The sequence below is a fragment of the Pelophylax lessonae genome, assembly GCF_965119305.1.
Source record: "Pelophylax lessonae genome assembly, chromosome: 12".
Classification (NCBI taxonomy): domain Eukaryota; kingdom Metazoa; phylum Chordata; class Amphibia; order Anura; family Ranidae; genus Pelophylax; species Pelophylax lessonae.
The window spans coordinates 890,016-910,740 of NC_138779.1; the positions used below are offsets into that span (position 1 = coordinate 890,016).

General features: G+C 48.5%; 1 protein-coding gene across 2 annotated transcripts in view; it reads left to right on the forward strand.

The window, feature by feature from the left end:
• Window positions 1–14,470: 14,470 nt before the first annotated feature.
• The window catches only part of CFAP107 (cilia and flagella associated protein 107), a 498,422-nt gene continuing 492,167 nt past the window's right edge, over window positions 14,471–20,725 (forward strand). For both annotated transcript variants that reach the window (XR_014226050.1, XM_082274489.1), the window contains exons 1-2: window positions 14,471–14,561; window positions 15,858–15,971. Coding sequence is in view for 1 of the 2 variants with exons in the window: in XM_082274489.1 (XP_082130615.1) it covers window positions 14,472–14,561; window positions 15,858–15,971 (204 nt within the window). In the remaining variant the exon portion in view is untranslated. The remainder of the gene's footprint in view (window positions 14,562–15,857; window positions 15,972–20,725) is intronic.

Below are 20,725 nucleotides of genomic sequence, written 5' to 3' on the forward strand. Positions count from 1 at the left end.
GCTGCGGCGGTTTGTGGGGTCTGAGGAGGTTACGGTGTCTGGTGGAGTGCTTGGAGCCCTCGGGAAGCACTACGACCATCCGTCAATGGAGGTACCCAGTCAGGGTGCCGGTTGATCCGTTACAGACACATTAACCATAAATATGCCGGTTAAGTATAATCATTTCAGTAAAAGGTAATGTCCATTCTATTCATCATTCCACTTGTTCTGGTACTGAGCGTGTCCCCCACACCTCACTTCGTAGTAAGATGCTGAGTGTGTCACCTCCTCTGCCTGGTTTTTTAACCTGTTCCAAGCCAAAGAGGCTCTGCCTGATCCAAGATGGCTGCTAGAGTCACATGGTGTGGCAGCATCCAAATAGCTTCCCCAGTGACCCAGAAAACCAGAGAAAACATCGACTTCCTCTCCCCCTGCAATGAGCGCCACCTGCAGTGGCGATAGTAGACTGCACCTGGCTACACCCTTTATTTACTGATTGGCCCAGCGTTGTCACATGGGGGCATGGAGAGTCCTCAGATCTGCGTATTTTCTGACTTTTTATTATAAAAGAAAGAATCCCGGACTTCCCTATAGAAGTGTAAACTCCCTGCTATCCGCGGCCAGCCAATGGCGATCCAGCCCTGAGCACATGTGAGAGCGCACAGGAGGAAGGATGGAAGGATGGAAGGTTATATCTGCAGACAGAAAGGTCTTCTCAGAGAAGATGAATTCCTCTCGGATTTATGAAGAAGATGCTTTGTGGGCTTCACATTTCATTAAACTTTACAAACATTTCTACTCTGGGAGGACATTTCCCATTCCGCTCGTCTTCTGAATCTGCCACCCACAATCATCGTTCCCTCCGAGCGCACCTGTCCAAGGAGCTTACCGGGTGGTGGGAGCACCTTCCCCCATCCTGACACCATCCTGACACCATCCTTCCCCGTCCTGACACCGTCCTGACACCATCCTTCCCCCTTCCTGACACCATCCTTCCCCGTCCTGACACCATCCTTCCCCCATCCTGACACCATCCTTCCCCGTCCTGACACCATCCTTCCCCCTTCCTGACACCATCCTTCCCCCTTCCTGACACCATCCTTCCCCCTTCCTGACACCATCCTGACACCATCCTTCCCCGTCCTGACACCATCCTTCCCCCATCCTGACACCATCCTTCCCCGTCCTGAAACCATCCTGACACCATCCTTCCCCGTCCTGACACCATCCTTCCCCCATCCTGACACCATCCTTCCCCGTCCTGAAACCATCCTGACACCATCCTTCCCCCATCCTGAAACCATACTGACACCGTCCTGACACCGTCCTTCCCCGTCCTGACACCATCCTTCCCCCTTCCTGACACCATCCTGACACCATCCTTCCCCCTTCCTGACACCATCCTGACACCATCCTTCCCCGTCCTGACACCATCCTTCCCCCTTCCTGACACCATCCTTCCCCGTCCTGACACCATCCTTCCCCGTCCTGACACCATCCTGACACCATCCTTCCCCCTTCCTGACACCATCCTGACACCATCCTTCCCCGTCCTGACACCATCCTTCCCCCTTCCTGACACCATCCTTCCCCGTCCTGACACCATCCTTCCCCGTCCTGACACCATCCTGACACCATCCTTCCCCGTCCTGACACCATCCTTCCCCCATCCTGAAACCATCCTGACACCATCCTGACACCGTCCTTCCCCCATCCTGAAACCATACTGACACCATCCTTCCCCCGTACTGACACTGACTCGGCCCACATACTAAGGTTGTACGCTTCCATGGTGGGGGGCTGATCTGCAACAAGGATGTCTGATCCGGGCTCAAAGGAAACTTCACACATCAAGGCAATTCATATTCAATATACCCAACCCCTTCAATACCGGGCACTCCCCCCCTTCCTCCCCCCCCCATACCGGGCACTCCCCCCCTTCCTGCCCCCCCATACCGGGCACTCCCCCCCTTCCTGCCCCCCCATACCGGGCACTCCCCCCCTTCCTGCCCCCCCATACCGGGCACTCCCCCCCTTCCTGCCCCCCCATACCGGGCACTCCCCCCTTCCTGCCCCCCCATACCAGGCACTTTCCCCCTTCCTGCCCCCCCATACCAGGCACTTTCCCCCTTCCTGCCCCCCCCATACCAGGCCCTTTCCCCCTTCCTGCCCCCCCATAATGGGCACTACCCCCCTTACTGCCCCCCCCTTACCGGGCACTCCCCCCCTTCCTGCCCCCCCATACCAGGCACTTTCCCCCTTCCTGCCCCCCCCATACCAGGCCCTTTCCCCCTTCCTGCCCCCCCATAATGGGCACTACCCCCCTTACTGCCCCCCCCTTACCGGGCACTCCCCCCCTTCCTGCCCCCCCATACCAGGCACTTTCCCCCTTCCTGCCCCCCCCCATACCAGGCCCTTTCCCCCTTCCTGCCCCCCCATAATGGGCACTACCCCCCTTACTGCCCCCCCTTACCGGGCACTCCCCCCCTTCCTGCCCCCCCATACCAGGCACTTTCCCCCTTCCTGCCCCCCCCATACCAGGCCCTTTCCCCCTTCCTGCCCCCCCATAATGGGCACTACCCCCCTTACTGCCCCCCCTTACCGGGCACTCCCCCCCTTCCTGCCCCCCCATACCAGGCACTTTCCCCCTTCCTGCCCCCCCCATACCAGGCACTTTCCCCCTTCCTGCCCCCCCCATACCAGGCACTTTCCCCCTTCCTGCCCCCCCATAATGGGCACTACCCCCCTTACTGCCCCCCCTTACCGGGCACTCCCCCCCTTCCTGCCCCCCCCCCATACCAGGCACTCCCCCCCCCCTTCTGGGCATTTTTATCATTTTTTTCCCCACAAATAGAGGTTTCCTTTGGTGGTAATTATTTCACCACTGGGGGGAGGGGAGGGGGAGGGGGAGGGGTATTTTTGCTAAACAAATAAAAGAAGACATAACATTTTGAAGAAAAAAAGTTTTTCTTCATTGCTGGTATAACATTTTGTAAATAAATCATTTTTCTCCATTACTGATGGGCACTGATGAGGAGACACTGATGAGGAGACAATGACGGGCACTGATGAGGTGGCACTGGTGGGCACTGATGAGGTGACACTGATGGGCACTGATGAGGAGACACTGATGGGCACTGATGAGGTGACACTGATGGGCACTGATGAGGAGACAATGATGGGCACTGATGAGGAGACAATGATGAGGAAACAATGATGGGCACTGATGAGGTGACACTGATGGGCACTGATGAGGAGGCACTGATGGGCACTGATGAGGAGACACTGATGAGGAGACAATGATGGGCACTGATGAGGAGACACTGATGAGGAGACAATGATGGGCACTGATGAGGAGACACTGATGAGGAGACAATGACGGGCACTGATGAGGTGGCACTGGTGGGCACTGATGAGGTGACACTGATGGGCACTGATGAGGTGACACTGATGGGCACTGATGAGGAGACACTGATGGGCACTGATGAGGTGACACTGATGGGCACTGATGAGGAGACAATGATGGGCACTGATGAGGTGACACTGATGGGCACTGATGAGGAGTCACTGATGGGCACTGATGAGGTGACACTGATGGGCACTGATGAGGAGACAATGATGAGGAGACAATGATGGGCACTGATGAGGAGGCACTGATGAGGAGACAATGATGGGCACTGATGAGGAGACAATGATGGGCACTGATGAGGAGACACTGATGGGCACTGATGAGGAGACAATGATGAGGAGATAATGATTGGCACTGATGAGGAGACACTGATGAGCAGACAATGACGGGCACTGATGAGGTGGCACTGGTGGGCACTGATGAGGTGACACTGATGGGCACTGATGAGGAGACACTGATGGGCACTGATGAGGAGACAATGATGGGCACTGATGAGGTGACACTGATGGGCACTGATGAGGAGGCACTGATGGGCACTGATGAGGAGACACTGATGAGGAGACAATGATGGGCACTGATGAGGAGACACTGATGAGGAGACAATGACGGGCACTGATGAGGTGGCACTGGTGGGCACTGATGAGGTGACACTGATGGGCACTGATGAGGTGACACTGATGGGCACTGATGAGGAGACACTGATGGGCACTGATGAGGTGACACTGATGGGCACTGATGAGGAGACAATGATGGGCACTGATGAGGTGACACTGATGGGCACTGATGAGGAGTCACTGATGGGCACTGATGAGGTGACACTGATGGGCACTGATGAGGAGACAATGATGAGGAGACAATGATGGGCACTGATGAGGAGGCACTGATGAGGAGACAATGATGGGCACTGATGAGGAGACAATGATGGGCACTGATGAGGAGACACTGATGGGCACTGATGAGGAGACAATGATGAGGAGATAATGATTGGCACTGATGAGGAGACACTGATGAGCAGACAATGACGGGCACTGATGAGGTGGCACTGGTGGGCACTGATGAGGTGACACTGATGGGCACTGATGAGGAGACACTGATGGGCACTGATGAGGTGACACTGATGGGCACTGATGAGGAGACACTGAATGGCACTGATGAGGTGACAATGATGAGGAGACAATGATGGGCACTGATGAGGTGACACTGATGGGCACTGATGAGGAGACAATGATGGGCACTGATGAGGAGACAATGATGGGCACTGATGAGGAGACACTGATGAGCACTGATGAGGAGACACTGAATGGCACTGATGAGGTGACACTGATGGGCACTGATGAGGAGACAATGATGGGCACTGATGAGGAGACAATGATGAGGAGACACTGATGGGCACTGATGAGGAGACAATGATGAGGAGACAATGATGGGCACTGATGAGGAGACACTGAATGGCACTGATGAGGTGGCAATGATGAGGAGACAATGATGGGCACTGATGAGGTGACACTGATGGGCACTGATGAGGAGACAATGATGGGCACTGATGAGGAGACAATGATGGGCACTGATGAGGAGACACTGATGAGCACTGATGAGGAGACACTGAATGGCACTGATGAGGTGACACTGATGGGCACTGATGAGGAGACAATGATGGGCACTGATGAGGAGACAATGATGAGGAGACACTGATGGGCACTGATGAGGAGACAATGATGAGGAGACAATGATGGGCACTGATGAGGAGACAATGATGAGGAGACACTGATGGGCACTGATGAGGTGGCAATGATGAGGAGACAATGATGGGCACTGATGAGGTGACACTGATGGGCACTGATGAGGAGACAATGATGGGCACTGATGAGGAGACAATGATGGGCACTGATGAGGAGACACTGATGAGCACTGATGAGGAGACACTGAATGGCACTGATGAGGTGACACTGATGGGCACTGATGAGGAGACAATGATGGGCACTGATGAGGAGACAATGATGGGCACTGATGAGGAGACACTGATGAGCTGACACTGATGAGCACTGATGAGGAGACACTGATGAGCACTGATGAGGAGACAATGATGAGGAGTCAATGATGGGCACTGATGAGGAGACACTGATGAGCACTGATGAGGAGACACTGATGAGCTGACACTGATGAGCACTGATGAGGAGACAATGATGGGCACTTATATGCAGCACTGATAGGCAGCACGAGTGGGCACTGATGGGCTATGCACTTCCCCTCCCCCTGTACATAGAAGGGAAGTAGTACTGTGCAGAGTCTGTACATAGAAGGGAAGTAGTACTGTGCAGAGTCTGTACATAGAAGAGAAGTAGTACTGTGCAGAGTCTGTACATAGAAGGGAAGTAGTACTGTGCAGAGTCTGTACATAGAAGGGAAGTAGTACTGTGCAGAGTCTGTACATAGAAGGGAAGTAGTACTGTGCAGAGTCTGTACATAGAAGAGAAGTAGTACTGTGCAGAGTCTGTACATAGAAGAGAAGTAGTACTGTGCAGAGTCTGTACATAGAAGAGAAGTAGTACTGTGCAGAGTCTGTACATAGAAGGGAAGTAGTACTGTGCAGAGTCTGTACATAGAAGAGAAGTAGTACTGTGCAGAGTCTGTACATAGAAGAGAAGTAGTACTGTGCAGAGTCTGTACATAGAAGAGAAGTAGTACTGTGCAGAGTCTGTACATAGAAGAGAAGTAGTACTGTGCAGAGTCTGTACATTGAAGGGAAGTAGTACTGTGCAGAGTCTGTACATAGAAGGGAAGTAGTACTGTGCAGAGTCTGTACATAGAAGGGAAGTAGTACTGTGCAGAGTCTGTACATAGAAGGGAAGTAGTACTGTGCAGAGTCTGTACATTGAAGGGAAGTAGTACTGTGCAGAGTCTGTACATAGAAGGGAAGTAGTACTGTGCAGAGTTTGTACATAGAAGGGAAGTAGTACTGTGCAGAGTCTGTACATTGAAGGGAAGTAGTACTGTGCAGAGTCTGTACATAGAAGAGAAGTAGTACTGTGCAGAGTCTGTACATAGAAGGGAAGTAGTACTGTGCAGAGTCTGTACATAGAAGAGAAGTAGTACTGTGTAGAGTCTGTACATAGAAGGGAAGTAGTACTGTGCAGAGTCTGTACATAGAAGGGAAGTAGTACTGTGCAGAGTCTGTACATAGAAGGGAAGTAGTACTGTGCAGAGTCTGTACATAGAAGGGAAGTAGTACTGTGCAGAGTCTGTACATAGAAGGGAAGTAGTACTGTGCAGAGTCTGTACATAGAAGGGAAGTAGTACTGTGTAGAGTCTGTACATAGAAGGGAAGTAGTACTGTGCAGAGTCTGTACATAGAAGGGAAGTAGTACTGTGCAGAGTCTGTACATAGAAGGGAAGTAGTACTGTGCAGAGTCTGTACATAGAAGGGAAGTAGTACTGTGCAGAGTCTGTACATGGAAAGGAAGTAGTACTGTGCAGAGTCTGTACATAGAAGGGAAGTAGTACTGTGTAGAGTCTGTACATAGAAGGGAAGTAGTACTGTGCAGAGTCTGTACATAGAAGGGAAGTAGTACTGTGCAGAGTCTGTACATAGAAGGGAAGTAGTACTGTGCAGAGTCTGTATATAGAAGGGAAGTAGTACTGTGCAGAGTCTGTACATTGAAGGGAAGTAGTACTGTGCAGAGTCTGTACATAGAAGGGAAGTAGTACTGTGCAGAGTCTGTACATAGAAGGGAAGTAGTACTGTGCAGAGTCTGTACATTGAAGGGAAGTAGTACTGTGCAGAGTCTGTACATAGAAGGGAAGTAGTACTGTGCAGAGTCTGTACATAGAAGAGAAGTAGTACTGTGCAGAGTCTGTACATAGAAGAGAAGTAGTACTGTGCAGAGTCTGTACATAGAAGGGAAGTAGTACTGTGCAGAGTCTGTACATAGAAGGGAAGTAGTACTGTGCAGAGTCTGTACATAGAAAGGAAGTAGTACTGTGCAGAGTCTGTACATAGAAGAGAAGTAGTACTGTGCGGAGTCTGTACATAGAAGGGAAGTAGTACTGTGCAGAGTTTGTACATAGAAGGGAAGTAGTACTGTGCAGAGTCTGTACATAGAAGAGAAGTAGTACTGTGCAGAGTCTGTACATAGAAGGGAAGTAGTACTGTGCAGAGTCTGTACATAGAAGGGAAGTAGTACTGTGCAGAGTCTGTATATAGAAGGGAAGTAGTACTGTGCAGAGTCTGTACATAGAAGAGAAGTAGTACTGTGCAGAGTCTGTACATAGAAGAGAAGTAGTACTGTGCAGAGTCTGTACATAGAAGGGAAGTAGTACTGTGCAGAGTCTGTACATAGAAGGGAAGTAGTACTGTGCAGAGTCTGTACATAGAAGAGAAGTAGTACTGTGCAGAGTCTGTATATAGAAGGGAAGTAGTACTGTGCAGAGTCTGTACATAGAAGGGAAGTAGTACTGTGCAGAGTCTGTATATAGAAGAGAAGTAGTACTGTGCAGAGTCTGTACATAGAAGGGAAGTAGTACTGTGCAGAGTCTGTACATTGAAGGGAAGTAGTACTGTGCAGAGTCTGTACATAGAAGGGAAGTAGTACTGTGCAGAGTCTGTACATAGAAGGGAAGTAGTACTGTGCAGAGTCTGTACATAGAAGAGAAGTAGTACTGTGCAGAGTCTGTACATAGAAAGGAAGTAGTACTGTGCAGAGTCTGTACATAGAAGAGAAGTAGTACTGTGCAGAGTCTGTACATAGAAGAGAAGTAGTACTGTGCAGAGTCTGTACATAGAAGGGAAGTAGTACTGTGCAGAGTCTGTACATAGAAGAGAAGTAGTACTGTGCAGAGTCTGTACATAGAAGGGAAGTAGTACTGTGCAGAGTCTGTATATAGAAGAGAAGTAGTACTGTGCAGAGTCTGTACATAGAAAGGAAGTAGTACTGTGCAGAGTCTGTACATAGAAGAGAAGTAGTACTGTGTAGAGTCTGTACATAGAAGAGAAGTAGTACTGTGCAGAGTCTGTACATAGAAGAGAAGTAGTACTGTGTAGAGTCTGTACATAGAAGAGAAGTAGTACTGTGCAGAGTCTGTACATAGAAAGGAAGTAGTACTGTGCAGAGTCTGTACATAGAAGAGAAGTAGTACTGTGCAGAGTCTGTACATAGAAGGGAAGTAGTACTGTGCAGAGTCTGTACATAGAAGAGAAGTAGTACTGTGCAGAGTCTGTACATAGAAGAGAAGTAGTACTGTGCAGAGTCTGTACATAGAAGAGAAGTAGTACTGTGCAGAGTCTGTACATAGAAGAGAAGTAGTACTGTGCAGAGTCTGTACATTGAAGGGAAGTAGTACTGTGCAGAGTCTGTACATAGAAGGGAAGTAGTACTGTGCAGAGTCTGTACATAGAAGGGAAGTAGTACTGTGCAGAGTCTGTACATAGAAGGGAAGTAGTACTGTGCAGAGTCTGTACATAGAAGGGAAGTAGTACTGTGTAGAGTCTGTACATAGAAGGGAAGTAGTACTGTGCAGAGTCTGTACATAGAAGGGAAGTAGTACTGTGCAGAGTCTGTACATAGAAGGGAAGTAGTACTGTGCAGAGTCTGTACATAGAAGGGAAGTAGTACTGTGCAGAGTCTGTACATGGAAAGGAAGTAGTACTGTGCAGAGTCTGTACATAGAAGGGAAGTAGTACTGTGTAGAGTCTGTACATAGAAGGGAAGTAGTACTGTGCAGAGTCTGTACATAGAAGGGAAGTAGTACTGTGCAGAGTCTGTACATAGAAGGGAAGTAGTACTGTGCAGAGTCTGTATATAGAAGGGAAGTAGTACTGTGCAGAGTCTGTACATTGAAGGGAAGTAGTACTGTGCAGAGTCTGTACATAGAAGGGAAGTAGTACTGTGCAGAGTCTGTACATAGAAGGGAAGTAGTACTGTGCAGAGTCTGTACATTGAAGGGAAGTAGTACTGTGCAGAGTCTGTACATAGAAGGGAAGTAGTACTGTGCAGAGTCTGTACATAGAAGAGAAGTAGTACTGTGCAGAGTCTGTACATAGAAGAGAAGTAGTACTGTGCAGAGTCTGTACATAGAAGGGAAGTAGTACTGTGCAGAGTCTGTACATAGAAGGGAAGTAGTACTGTGCAGAGTCTGTACATAGAAAGGAAGTAGTACTGTGCAGAGTCTGTACATAGAAGAGAAGTAGTACTGTGCGGAGTCTGTACATAGAAGGGAAGTAGTACTGTGCAGAGTTTGTACATAGAAGGGAAGTAGTACTGTGCAGAGTCTGTACATAGAAGAGAAGTAGTACTGTGCAGAGTCTGTACATAGAAGGGAAGTAGTACTGTGCAGAGTCTGTACATAGAAGGGAAGTAGTACTGTGCAGAGTCTGTATATAGAAGGGAAGTAGTACTGTGCAGAGTCTGTACATAGAAGAGAAGTAGTACTGTGCAGAGTCTGTACATAGAAGAGAAGTAGTACTGTGCAGAGTCTGTACATAGAAGGGAAGTAGTACTGTGCAGAGTCTGTACATAGAAGGGAAGTAGTACTGTGCAGAGTCTGTACATAGAAGAGAAGTAGTACTGTGCAGAGTCTGTATATAGAAGGGAAGTAGTACTGTGCAGAGTCTGTACATAGAAGGGAAGTAGTACTGTGCAGAGTCTGTATATAGAAGAGAAGTAGTACTGTGCAGAGTCTGTACATAGAAGGGAAGTAGTACTGTGCAGAGTCTGTACATTGAAGGGAAGTAGTACTGTGCAGAGTCTGTACATAGAAGGGAAGTAGTACTGTGCAGAGTCTGTACATAGAAGGGAAGTAGTACTGTGCAGAGTCTGTACATAGAAGAGAAGTAGTACTGTGCAGAGTCTGTACATAGAAAGGAAGTAGTACTGTGCAGAGTCTGTACATAGAAGAGAAGTAGTACTGTGCAGAGTCTGTACATAGAAGAGAAGTAGTACTGTGCAGAGTCTGTACATAGAAGGGAAGTAGTACTGTGCAGAGTCTGTACATAGAAGAGAAGTAGTACTGTGCAGAGTCTGTACATAGAAGGGAAGTAGTACTGTGCAGAGTCTGTATATAGAAGAGAAGTAGTACTGTGCAGAGTCTGTACATAGAAAGGAAGTAGTACTGTGCAGAGTCTGTACATAGAAGAGAAGTAGTACTGTGTAGAGTCTGTACATAGAAGAGAAGTAGTACTGTGCAGAGTCTGTACATAGAAGGGAAGTAGTACTGTGCAGAGTCTGTACATAGAAGAGAAGTAGTACTGTGCAGAGTCTGTACATAGAAGGGAAGTAGTACTGTGCAGAGTCTGTACATAGAAGAGAAGTAGTACTGTGCAGAGTCTGTACATTGAAGGGAAGTAGTACTGTGCAGAGTCTGTACATAGAAGGGAAGTAGTACTGTGCAGAGTTTGTACATAGAAGGGAAGTAGTACTGTGCAGAGTCTGTACATAGAAGGGAAGTAGTACTGTGCAGAGTCTGTACATAGAAGGGAAGTAGTACTGTGCAGAGTCTGTACATAGAAGGGAAGTAGTACTGTGCAGAGTCTGTACATAGAAGGGAAGTAGTACTGTGCAGAGTCTGTACATAGAAGAGAAGTAGTACTGTGCAGAGTCTGTACATAGAAGAGAAGTAGTACTGTGCAGAGTCTGTACATAGAAAGGAAGTAGTACTGTGCAGAGTCTGTACATAGAAGAGAAGTAGTACTGTGCAGAGTCTGTACATAGAAGAGAAGTAGTACTGTGCAGAGTCTGTACATAGAAGAGAAGTAGTACTGTGCAGAGTCTGTACATAGAAGAGAAGTAGTACTGTGCAGAGTCTGTACATAGAAGAGAAGTAGTACTGTGCAGAGTCTGTACATAGAAAGGAAGTAGTACTGTGCAGAGTCTGTACATTGAAGGGAAGTAGTACTGTGCAGAGTCTGTACATAGAAGAGAAGTAGTACTGTGCAGAGTCTGTACATTGAAGGGAAGTAGTACTGTGCAGAGTCTGTACATAGAAGAGAAGTAGTACTGTGCAGAGTCTGTACATAGAAGAGAAGTAGTACTGTGCAGAGTCTGTACATTGAAGGGAAGTAGTACTGTGCAGAGTCTGTACATAGAAGAGAAGTAGTACTGTGCAGAGTCTGTACATTGAAGGGAAGTAGTACTGTGCAGAGTCTGTACATAGAAGGGAAGTAGTACTGTGCAGAGTCTGTACATAGAAGGGAAGTAGTACTGTGCAGAGTCTGTACATAGAAGGGAAGTAGTACTGTGCAGAGTCTGTACATAGAAGAGAAGTAGTACTGTGCAGAGTCTGTACATAGAAGGGAAGTAGTACTGTGCAGAGTCTGTACATAGAAGAGAAGTAGTACTGTGCAGAGTCTGTACATAGAAGGGAAGTAGTACTGTGCAGAGTCTGTACATAGAAGGGAAGTAGTACTGTGCAGAGTCTGTACATAGAAGAGAAGTAGTACTGTGCAGAGTCTGTACATAGAAGGGAAGTAGTACTGTACAGAGTCTGTACATAGAAGAGAAGTAGTACTGTGCAGAGTCTGTACATAGAAGGGAAGTAGTACTGTGCAGAGTCTGTACATAGAAGAGAAGTAGTACTGTGCAGAGTCTGTACATAGAAAGGAAGTAGTACTGTGCAGAGTCTGTACATAGAAGAGAAGTAGTACTGTGCAGAGTCTGTACATAGAAGAGAAGTAGTACTGTGCAGAGTCTGTACATAGAAGAGAAGTAGTACTGTGCAGAGTCTGTACATAGAAGGGAAGTAGTACTGTGCAGAGTCTGTACATAGAAGAGAAGTAGTACTGTGCAGAGTCTGTACATAGAAGAGAAGTAGTACTGTGCAGAGTCTGTACATAGAAGAGAAGTAGTACTGTGCAGAGTCTGTACATAGAAGAGAAGTAGTACTGTGCAGAGTCTGTACATAGAAGAGAAGTAGTACTGTGCAGAGTCTGTACATTGAAGGGAAGTAGTACTGTGCAGAGTCTGTACATAGAAGGGAAGTAGTACTGTGCAGAGTCTGTACATAGAAGGGAAGTAGTACTGTGCAGAGTCTGTACATAGAAGGGAAGTAGTACTGTGCAGAGTCTGTACATAGAAGGGAAGTAGTACTGTGCAGAGTCTGTACATAGAAGAGAAGTAGTACTGTGCAGAGTCTGTACATAGAAGGGAAGTAGTACTGTGCAGAGTCTGTACATAGAAGAGAAGTAGTACTGTGCAGAGTCTGTACATAGAAAGGAAGTAGTACTGTGCAGAGTCTGTACATAGAAGAGAAGTAGTACTGTGCAGAGTCTGTACATAGAAGAGAAGTAGTACTGTGCAGAGTCTGTACATAGAAGGGAAGTAGTACTGTGCAGAGTCTGTACATAGAAGAGAAGTAGTACTGTGCAGAGTCTGTACATAGAAGAGAAGTAGTACTGTGCAGAGTCTGTACATTGAAGGGAAGTAGTACTGTGCAGAGTCTGTACATAGAAGGGAAGTAGTACTGTGCAGAGTCTGTACATAGAAGGGAAGTAGTACTGTGCAGAGTCTGTACATAGAAGGGAAGTAGTACTGTGCAGAGTCTGTACATAGAAGGGAAGTAGTACTGTGCAGAGTCTGTACATAGAAGGGAAGTAGTACTGTGTAGAGTCTGTACATAGAAGGGAAGTAGTACTGTGCAGAGTCTGTACATAGAAGGGAAGTAGTACTGTGCAGAGTCTGTACATAGAAGGGAAGTAGTACTGTGCAGAGTCTGTACATAGAAGGGAAGTAGTACTGTGCAGAGTCTGTACATGGAAAGGAAGTAGTACTGTGCAGAGTCTGTACATAGAAGGGAAGTAGTACTGTGCAGAGTCTGTACATAGAAGGGAAGTAGTACTGTGCAGAGTCTGTATATAGAAGGGAAGTAGTACTGTGCAGAGTCTGTACATTGAAGGGAAGTAGTACTGTGCAGAGTCTGTACATAGAAGGGAAGTAGTACTGTGCAGAGTCTGTACATAGAAGGGAAGTAGTACTGTGCAGAGTCTGTACATAGAAAGGAAGTAGTACTGTGCAGAGTCTGTACATAGAAGAGAAGTAGTACTGTGCGGAGTCTGTACATAGAAGGGAAGTAGTACTGTGCAGAGTTTGTACATAGAAGGGAAGTAGTACTGTGCAGAGTCTGTACATAGAAGGGAAGTAGTACTGTGCAGAGTCTGTACATAGAAGGGAAGTAGTACTGTGCAGAGTCTGTATATAGAAGGGAAGTAGTACTGTGCAGAGTCTGTACATTGAAGGGAAGTAGTACTGTGCAGAGTCTGTACATAGAAGAGAAGTAGTACTGTGCAGAGTCTGTACATAGAAGGGAAGTAGTACTGTGCAGAGTCTGTACATAGAAGAGAAGTAGTACTGTGCAGAGTCTGTACATAGAAGGGAAGTAGTACTGTGCAGAGTCTGTATATAGAAGAGAAGTAGTACTGTGCAGAGTCTGTACATAGAAGGGAAGTAGTACTGTGCAGAGTCTGTACATTGAAGGGAAGTAGTACTGTGCAGAGTCTGTACATAGAAGGGAAGTAGTACTGTGCAGAGTCTGTACATAGAAGGGAAGTAGTACTGTGCAGAGTCTGTACATAGAAGGGAAGTAGTACTGTGCAGAGTCTGTACATAGAAGAGAAGTAGTACTGTGCAGAGTCTGTACATAGAAGGGAAGTAGTACTGTGCAGAGTCTGTACATAGAAGGGAAGTAGTACTGTGCAGAGTCTGTACATTGAAGGGAAGTAGTACTGTGCAGAGTCTGTACATAGAAGGGAAGTAGTACTGTGCAGAGTCTGTACATAGAAGGGAAGTAGTACTGTGCAGAGTCTGTACATAGATGGGAAGTAGTACTGTGCAGAGTCTGTACATAGAAGGGAAGTAGTACTGTGTAGAGTCTGTACATAGAAGGGAAGTAGTACTGTGCAGAGTCTGTACATTGAAGAGAAGTAGTACTGTGCAGAGTCTGTACATAGAAGGGAAGTAGTACTGTGCAGAGTCTGTACATAGATGGGAAGTAGTACTGTGCAGAGTTGTTGTCTTCAGGTGGGAGGGGGAGGGGGGAGGGACATGGCGACGGTTGCCATGGCAGCAGTAAACATTGTTGTGGCTGCAGTGAGGTGAGGATGAAGAAATGGAGTCAGCCGGGTTGGAGGACGGAGCAGAAATTTTCCACAAAGGTGCTGATTGGAAACTGGGCTGAGGAGAGGAAACAGGTACTGTCTGTGCTCCACATCCATATTCCATGTATTCTCCCCCCCCCCACCCTGTATTCTCTACCCGCTGTATTCTGCCTCCCTGAATTCTCATCCCCCCTGCATTTCCCCCATATCCCCCCCCTTATTCTCTCCATATATTCCCCCCCCCCTGTATTCTTACCCCTCCATACAGAGGAACCCTCATATCACCCCACACTGATGTAATATTCCCTGTATTCTCCCCCCCCCCTATTCTTGAACCGTATGCTCCCCCCTATATTCCACCCCCCCATGTATTCCCCCCGCATTCTCTCCCTCCACCCTTATTCCCCCTCTATATTTTCCCCTTCATGTATTCTCCCCCCATATTCTCTCCCCCCTGTATTCTCCCCCCCCCGAATTCTCTCCCCCCCCTGTATTCTCTCCCCCCTCTGTATTCTGATGACTTGTATTCTCCACCCCCCTCTCCCCCCCTCTGTATTCTCATCCCCTCTGTATTCTCTCCCCCCCCCCTGTATCCCACCATATGCTCCCCCCTATATTCCCCCCCAAGTATTACCTCCCCCCTGTATTCTCTCCCCCACCCATATTCCCCTCCTATATTCTCCCCCCCATGTATGCCCCCATTTATTCTCCCCCCCATGCATTCCCTCCCCCCACCCCCATATTCTCTCCCACAAGGTTACCGCCCAGGTGGACCTTGTTGAAAACAGGCCCGGACATTCACAATCCAATGAAAACAGAGTTTTACACTCCCATACAGTGTACACAAAGATATACACTGTGGGACAACCCCCCCTTCCCCTTAGCCGCCAATCCACATACACATATACATCCCATAATAAGCTTATCTTAAGGCAGACAGAACAATGTGAGGTCATTAACATTTAACAATGGGACAGGCACAATCCACATTCCCTCCCAATACACAAACAATAGGGAAGTCTGCCAATGACAGTCTGTGTGTCTCTCTCACAGACCAGCACATGGAATACACTGTGTAAGGTGGTATTAAATCTTCATATTTCTATATGCAGATATTGCTGACAAATATTGCTGTCCCATCTGAAGCAATTCAAACCATTAATTATCTGTCTTACACTCATAGTGACGGTGAATACCATCACACCTGTATCCCCCCCCCCCTCCCCCCTGTTTTCTGTTTGATTTCTGTTGATCTTGAGATGGTTATGATCATTTTTTCTGATGTTATTTGTATTGATTTGCCGGTATTGGTTTCCTATAATAGGGATATTATTTCCATACAGACTCTCTTGCCCCTCCCATTCATTTTTCCTGCATTCTTCTCTTTAGTTCAGAAGAAGTGATGTCCCGCCCTCCAGGAGCGGCTATGAAATTGATTTTATTCGATTCCCCGACAGCAAACCGGACCGAATCCAGAGAAGATTTTATCTGAAGAGAATGGAGGTAATTATTACAGATCCTCGTTATATCGCTCAGCGCAGTCCAACCAAGATTTGTTTCTGGGGATAAAACTCCCCCATTTGGCTGCACTCCAACCCGGAGAGCCGGGATAATGTGGCAGAAATGTGTGGCGGTGGGGAAGGTAGGGCTGGTGAGTGGCGGCACATATAACGGGTAAGTTGTAAAATAACGGGTAAATTGCGGCACATATAAGGGGTAAGTTGCGGCATATAACGGGTAAGTTGTAATATAATGGGTAAGTTGCGGCACATAATGGGTACGTTGTGGCACATATAACGGGTAAGTTGTAATATAACGGGTAAGTTGCGGCACATATAACGGGTAAGTTGTAATATAACGGGTAAGTTGCGGCACATATAACGGGTAAGTTGCGGCACATATAACGGGTAAATTGCGGCACATATAACGGGTAAGTTGCGGCACATATAACGGGTAAGTTGCGGCACATATAACGGGTAAGTTGCGGCACATATAACGGGTAAGTTGCGGCACATATAACGGGTAAATTGCGGCACATATAACGGGTAAGTTGCGGCACATATAACGGGTAAGTTGCGGCACATATAACGGGTAAGTTGCGGCACATATAACGGGTAAGTTGCGGCACATATAACGGGTAAATTGCGGCACATATAACGGGTAAGTTGCGGCACATATAACGGGTAAGTTGCGGCACATATAATGGGTAAGTTGCGGCACATATAACGGGTAAGTTGCGGCACATATAATGGGTAAGTTGCGGCACATATAACGGGTAAGTTGCGGCACATATAACGGGTAAGTTGCGGCACATATAACGGGTAAGTTGCGGCACATATAACGGGTAAGTTGCGGCACATATAACGGGTAAGTTGCGGCACATATAATGGGTAAGTTGTAATATAACGGGTAAGTTGCGGCACATATAATGGGTAAGTTGTAATATAACGGGTAAGTTGCGGCACATATAACGGGTAAGTTGCGGCACATATAATGGGTAAGTTGCGGCACATATAACGGGTAAGTTGCGGCACATATAACGGGTAAGTTGCGGCACATATAACGGGTAAGTTGCGGCACATATAATGGGTAAGTTGTAATATAACGGGTAAGTTGCGGCACATATAATGGGTAAGTTGTAATATAACGGGTAAGTTGCGGCACATATAACGGGTAAGTTGCGGCACATATAACGGGTAAGTTGCGGCACATATAACGGGTAAGTTGGACACTTGCAGAGCGCTGGAAGCACAACTTCTAGGTGGCGCTTTTCCCATTTGTAGGAAATTTGTGTGGAAAGTCTCTGGTGAGAGCGAAGTTGCAGTGGTGATTCTACAGCAAGTGCTCTGCAAGTCTACAGCATGAAAATTCTGCCACAGCGACCCCCGGTGGTGACGGGAACATTGCACAACATTACTGAACCAGAACTTGCAGGAAGTTTGCAGAGCGTTGATGTGGAGTCATGTGCAATGCGGAATTGCTGCAATTGTGCAACAAAACCTCAACTCAGTTTCTTGCTCTCCTGGAACCGCCTGTGCAACGTACAAACAGTTCTTGGACCACAATTACTAAATTATGAATGAAGACAAACCGAGTTTTTGTTCTTTTCTGAGCCGATCACCAGCAAATGGAGTGGGGGAGGGGGGATAATGGACTGGGGGAAGAGAGGATAAAGGAGTGGGAAAGGGGGATAATGGAGTGGGGGGGAAGGAGTTCCTACCAGTCTCTCTCTCTCCCTCCCAGTCTCCTTCCCCCTCTCCTTCCCAGTCTCTCTCCCCCTTTTCCCTCCCAGTATTTCTCCCTCCCAGTCTCTCTCCCCCTCCCAGCCTCTCTCTCCCCCCTTTCCCTCCCAGCCTCTCACCCCCCTCTCCCTCCCCGTCTCTCTCTCCCCCTCTCCCTCCCCATCTTTCTCTCTCCTCCTCCCCCTCTCTCTCTCTCCCTCTGCTCCTTGTCTCTCTCTCCCCCCCCAGTCTCTCGCTCTCCCCCTCCCCCTACACCTACCCGTCTCTCTCCCCCTCCCAGTCTCTCTCTCCCCCCTCCACCTCCCCGTCTCTCTCTCCCCCCTCCCCGTTTCTCTCTCCCTCCCCCCTCTCCCTCCCCATCTCTCTCTCTCCCCCCTCTCCCTCCCAGTCTCTCTCCCCCCAGTCTCTCTCTGCCCCCCCCCCCCCAGTCTCTCTCTGCCCGCCCAGTCTCTCTCTGCCCCCCAGTCTCCCTACCCCCAGTCTCCCTCCCCATATCTCTCCCCCCCCCCCCAGTCTCCCTCCCCATCTGTCTCTGCCCCCTCTCCCTCCCAGTCTCTCTCCCCCACACTGGTCCCCAGCCCTGAACTGGATGATCTGCTGCTAAAGGCCGGGAGGGTCTAATCCTCCACTTCACAGTCATCAATAGGAGAACACCAGCTGTACTCCCAGAAGCCGCCTGTGATGGTACTAACTGCCACTATGAGTGAAAGACAGATAATTAATGGTTTGAATTGCTTCAGATGGGACAGTCATATTTGTCAGCAATATCTTTATATAGAAATATGAAGATTTAATACCACCTTACACAGTGTATTCCATGTGCTAGGCTGTGAGAGAGACACACAGACTGTCATTGGCAGACTTCCCTATTGTTTGTGTATTGGGAGGGAATGTGGATTGTGCCTGTCCCATTGTTAAATGTTAATGACCTCACATTGTTCTGTCTGCCTTAAGATAAGCTTATTATGGGATGTATATGTGTATGTGGATTGGCGGCTAAGGGGGAGGGGGGGTTGTCCCACAGTGTATATCTTTGTGTACACTGTATGGGAGTTTAAAACTCTGTTTTCATTGGATTGTGAATGTCAGGGCCTGTTTTCAACAAGGTCCACCTGGGCGGTAACCTTGTGGGGGAAAACTATATAAAAGTCTGTTTCTTGTTTAATAAAGTTGAGTTATACTTCACCCTCAATCTAGAGTCCTGTCTCTCATTGGGGAAACCTGCTACAAGGGATTGCTATGTCCTCCATACTTCCTTGGATAATCACTGAGCTCTTGTAAGAGCTTGTTCTTGTTCCTGCTACACTCTCTGGGGAAAGAGAGGTTCAACCACGGGAACCTGAAGCCTTGTCATAGGACCAGGGTGGGTAGGAGACGGTGAGACCCCAACCAAGCTGCGGCGGTTCGTGGGGTCTGAAGTGGTTATGGTATCTGTTAGAGTGCTTGGAGCCCTCGGGAAGCACTAGGAGCATCCGTCAACGGAGGTACCTGGTCGGGGTGCCGGTTGATCCGTTACATTGGTGGCAAGCAGTGGGATGGCGTCCTAGTGCGAGGAGAAGCAGCTCAGAGACACCGGTAACGTTACTGAGCGAGCTAACACCCGTGCAGCGTCGCTGTTGAAGAGGAATTTTGTAAGGAGATTGCGAGCGATGCAGATACAACACAGGGGACCGGTGTCAGAGCAGGTCCTGCTAGGATGGTATGATTCTGTGTGCTTGGATCTCTGGAAGGAAACGATAGCCCTGGAAATTATGGATTACAGAGAAAAGATACTGAACATCTCGGAAGTGCTCTGGGCACTGGAAGATTTGGAGTTTCTGGCCATTCAGGAATGGGAGCTGGAGATCGCCTACAGACGGCTGCTAGACTCTGCTCAGCGCCAGGCCTGGGCTCCCCTTGCCTGGGAATATCCAGAAGTACCAGCTGACAGTCCAGAAATCCTGACTGAAGAATGGACAATGTGGCACAGTAATAGTGTGCACTGACGTGCGCAGCCTATGGCATTAGGGTGTACACCTCAAACCAAAGCTCAAACATGTGTGTGTGTATGTATATATATATACACACACACTTTTATAAATAAATGTAAACTAAAATATAATCTATGGGGACCCTGCTCTAATCCGGGATCTATATGGAGGACCTAACCTCACTCTGACCTGCTGTAAGGGGGATCTTAGATCAGCAGACCAGGGTGAGGTGAGGTCCCCCATATAGATCCCCCCCTTACAGCAGGCCAGGGTGAGGTGAGGTCCCCCATATAGATCCCCCCCTTACAGCAGGCCAGGGTGAGGTGAGGTCCCCCATATAGATCCCCCCCTTACAGCAGGTCAGGCAAGGGCAGGTTCCCTGTTACCTTTTTTTTTCACCTGTCCCCAGGCAAGATTTTCCTGCAGCACCACAGACCGTCCGTCACCACACTTCAGGGCCTGAAGTTTAGGCTCTCTGGCCTCTCCCCCTCCTTTGCTAAACTGCTGTTGCTGTCTGTCCTCCTCCTCCTCGATGCGCCGGCTTCTTCTGCTGGTTCTTCTGCGCTGTGTGGCCGCTGCACAGCAAAGTCCCTCCCCCATCACTCTGCACTGCACGCAAACCTGTCTCCACCTCCACCACCATTCCACAGTGAGGCTGGAGCTGACCGGCCGAGCCGCCAAGCCGAGGCCAGCCGCAGCCAGTGAGCCGGGGCAGAGCCGCAGAGCAGACTCAGCGGGGGGTCGGTGGCCATGGTGGAACCTGCAAGGAGGCTGAGGTTGATTAGGGTGTGCCTGGGCACACCCGGCACACCCCGTGCGCACGCCTATGATAGTGTGCTTTGCTCACTTGCAGCCACGGTTTTGGATGCGGGGGTCTTATGGCGGATGCAGTGCTGACTCACCTGGATGAACCTGTTCCTGCACAGGATGAGATTGGATGGAGGAATGCGTCTGTCCAGCCACTGGATAAATGTATGGGAGGTATCCAACCACGGATCACAGATTTAATGGACTTTCCATTGGAGGATGATATGGATGATAAGTC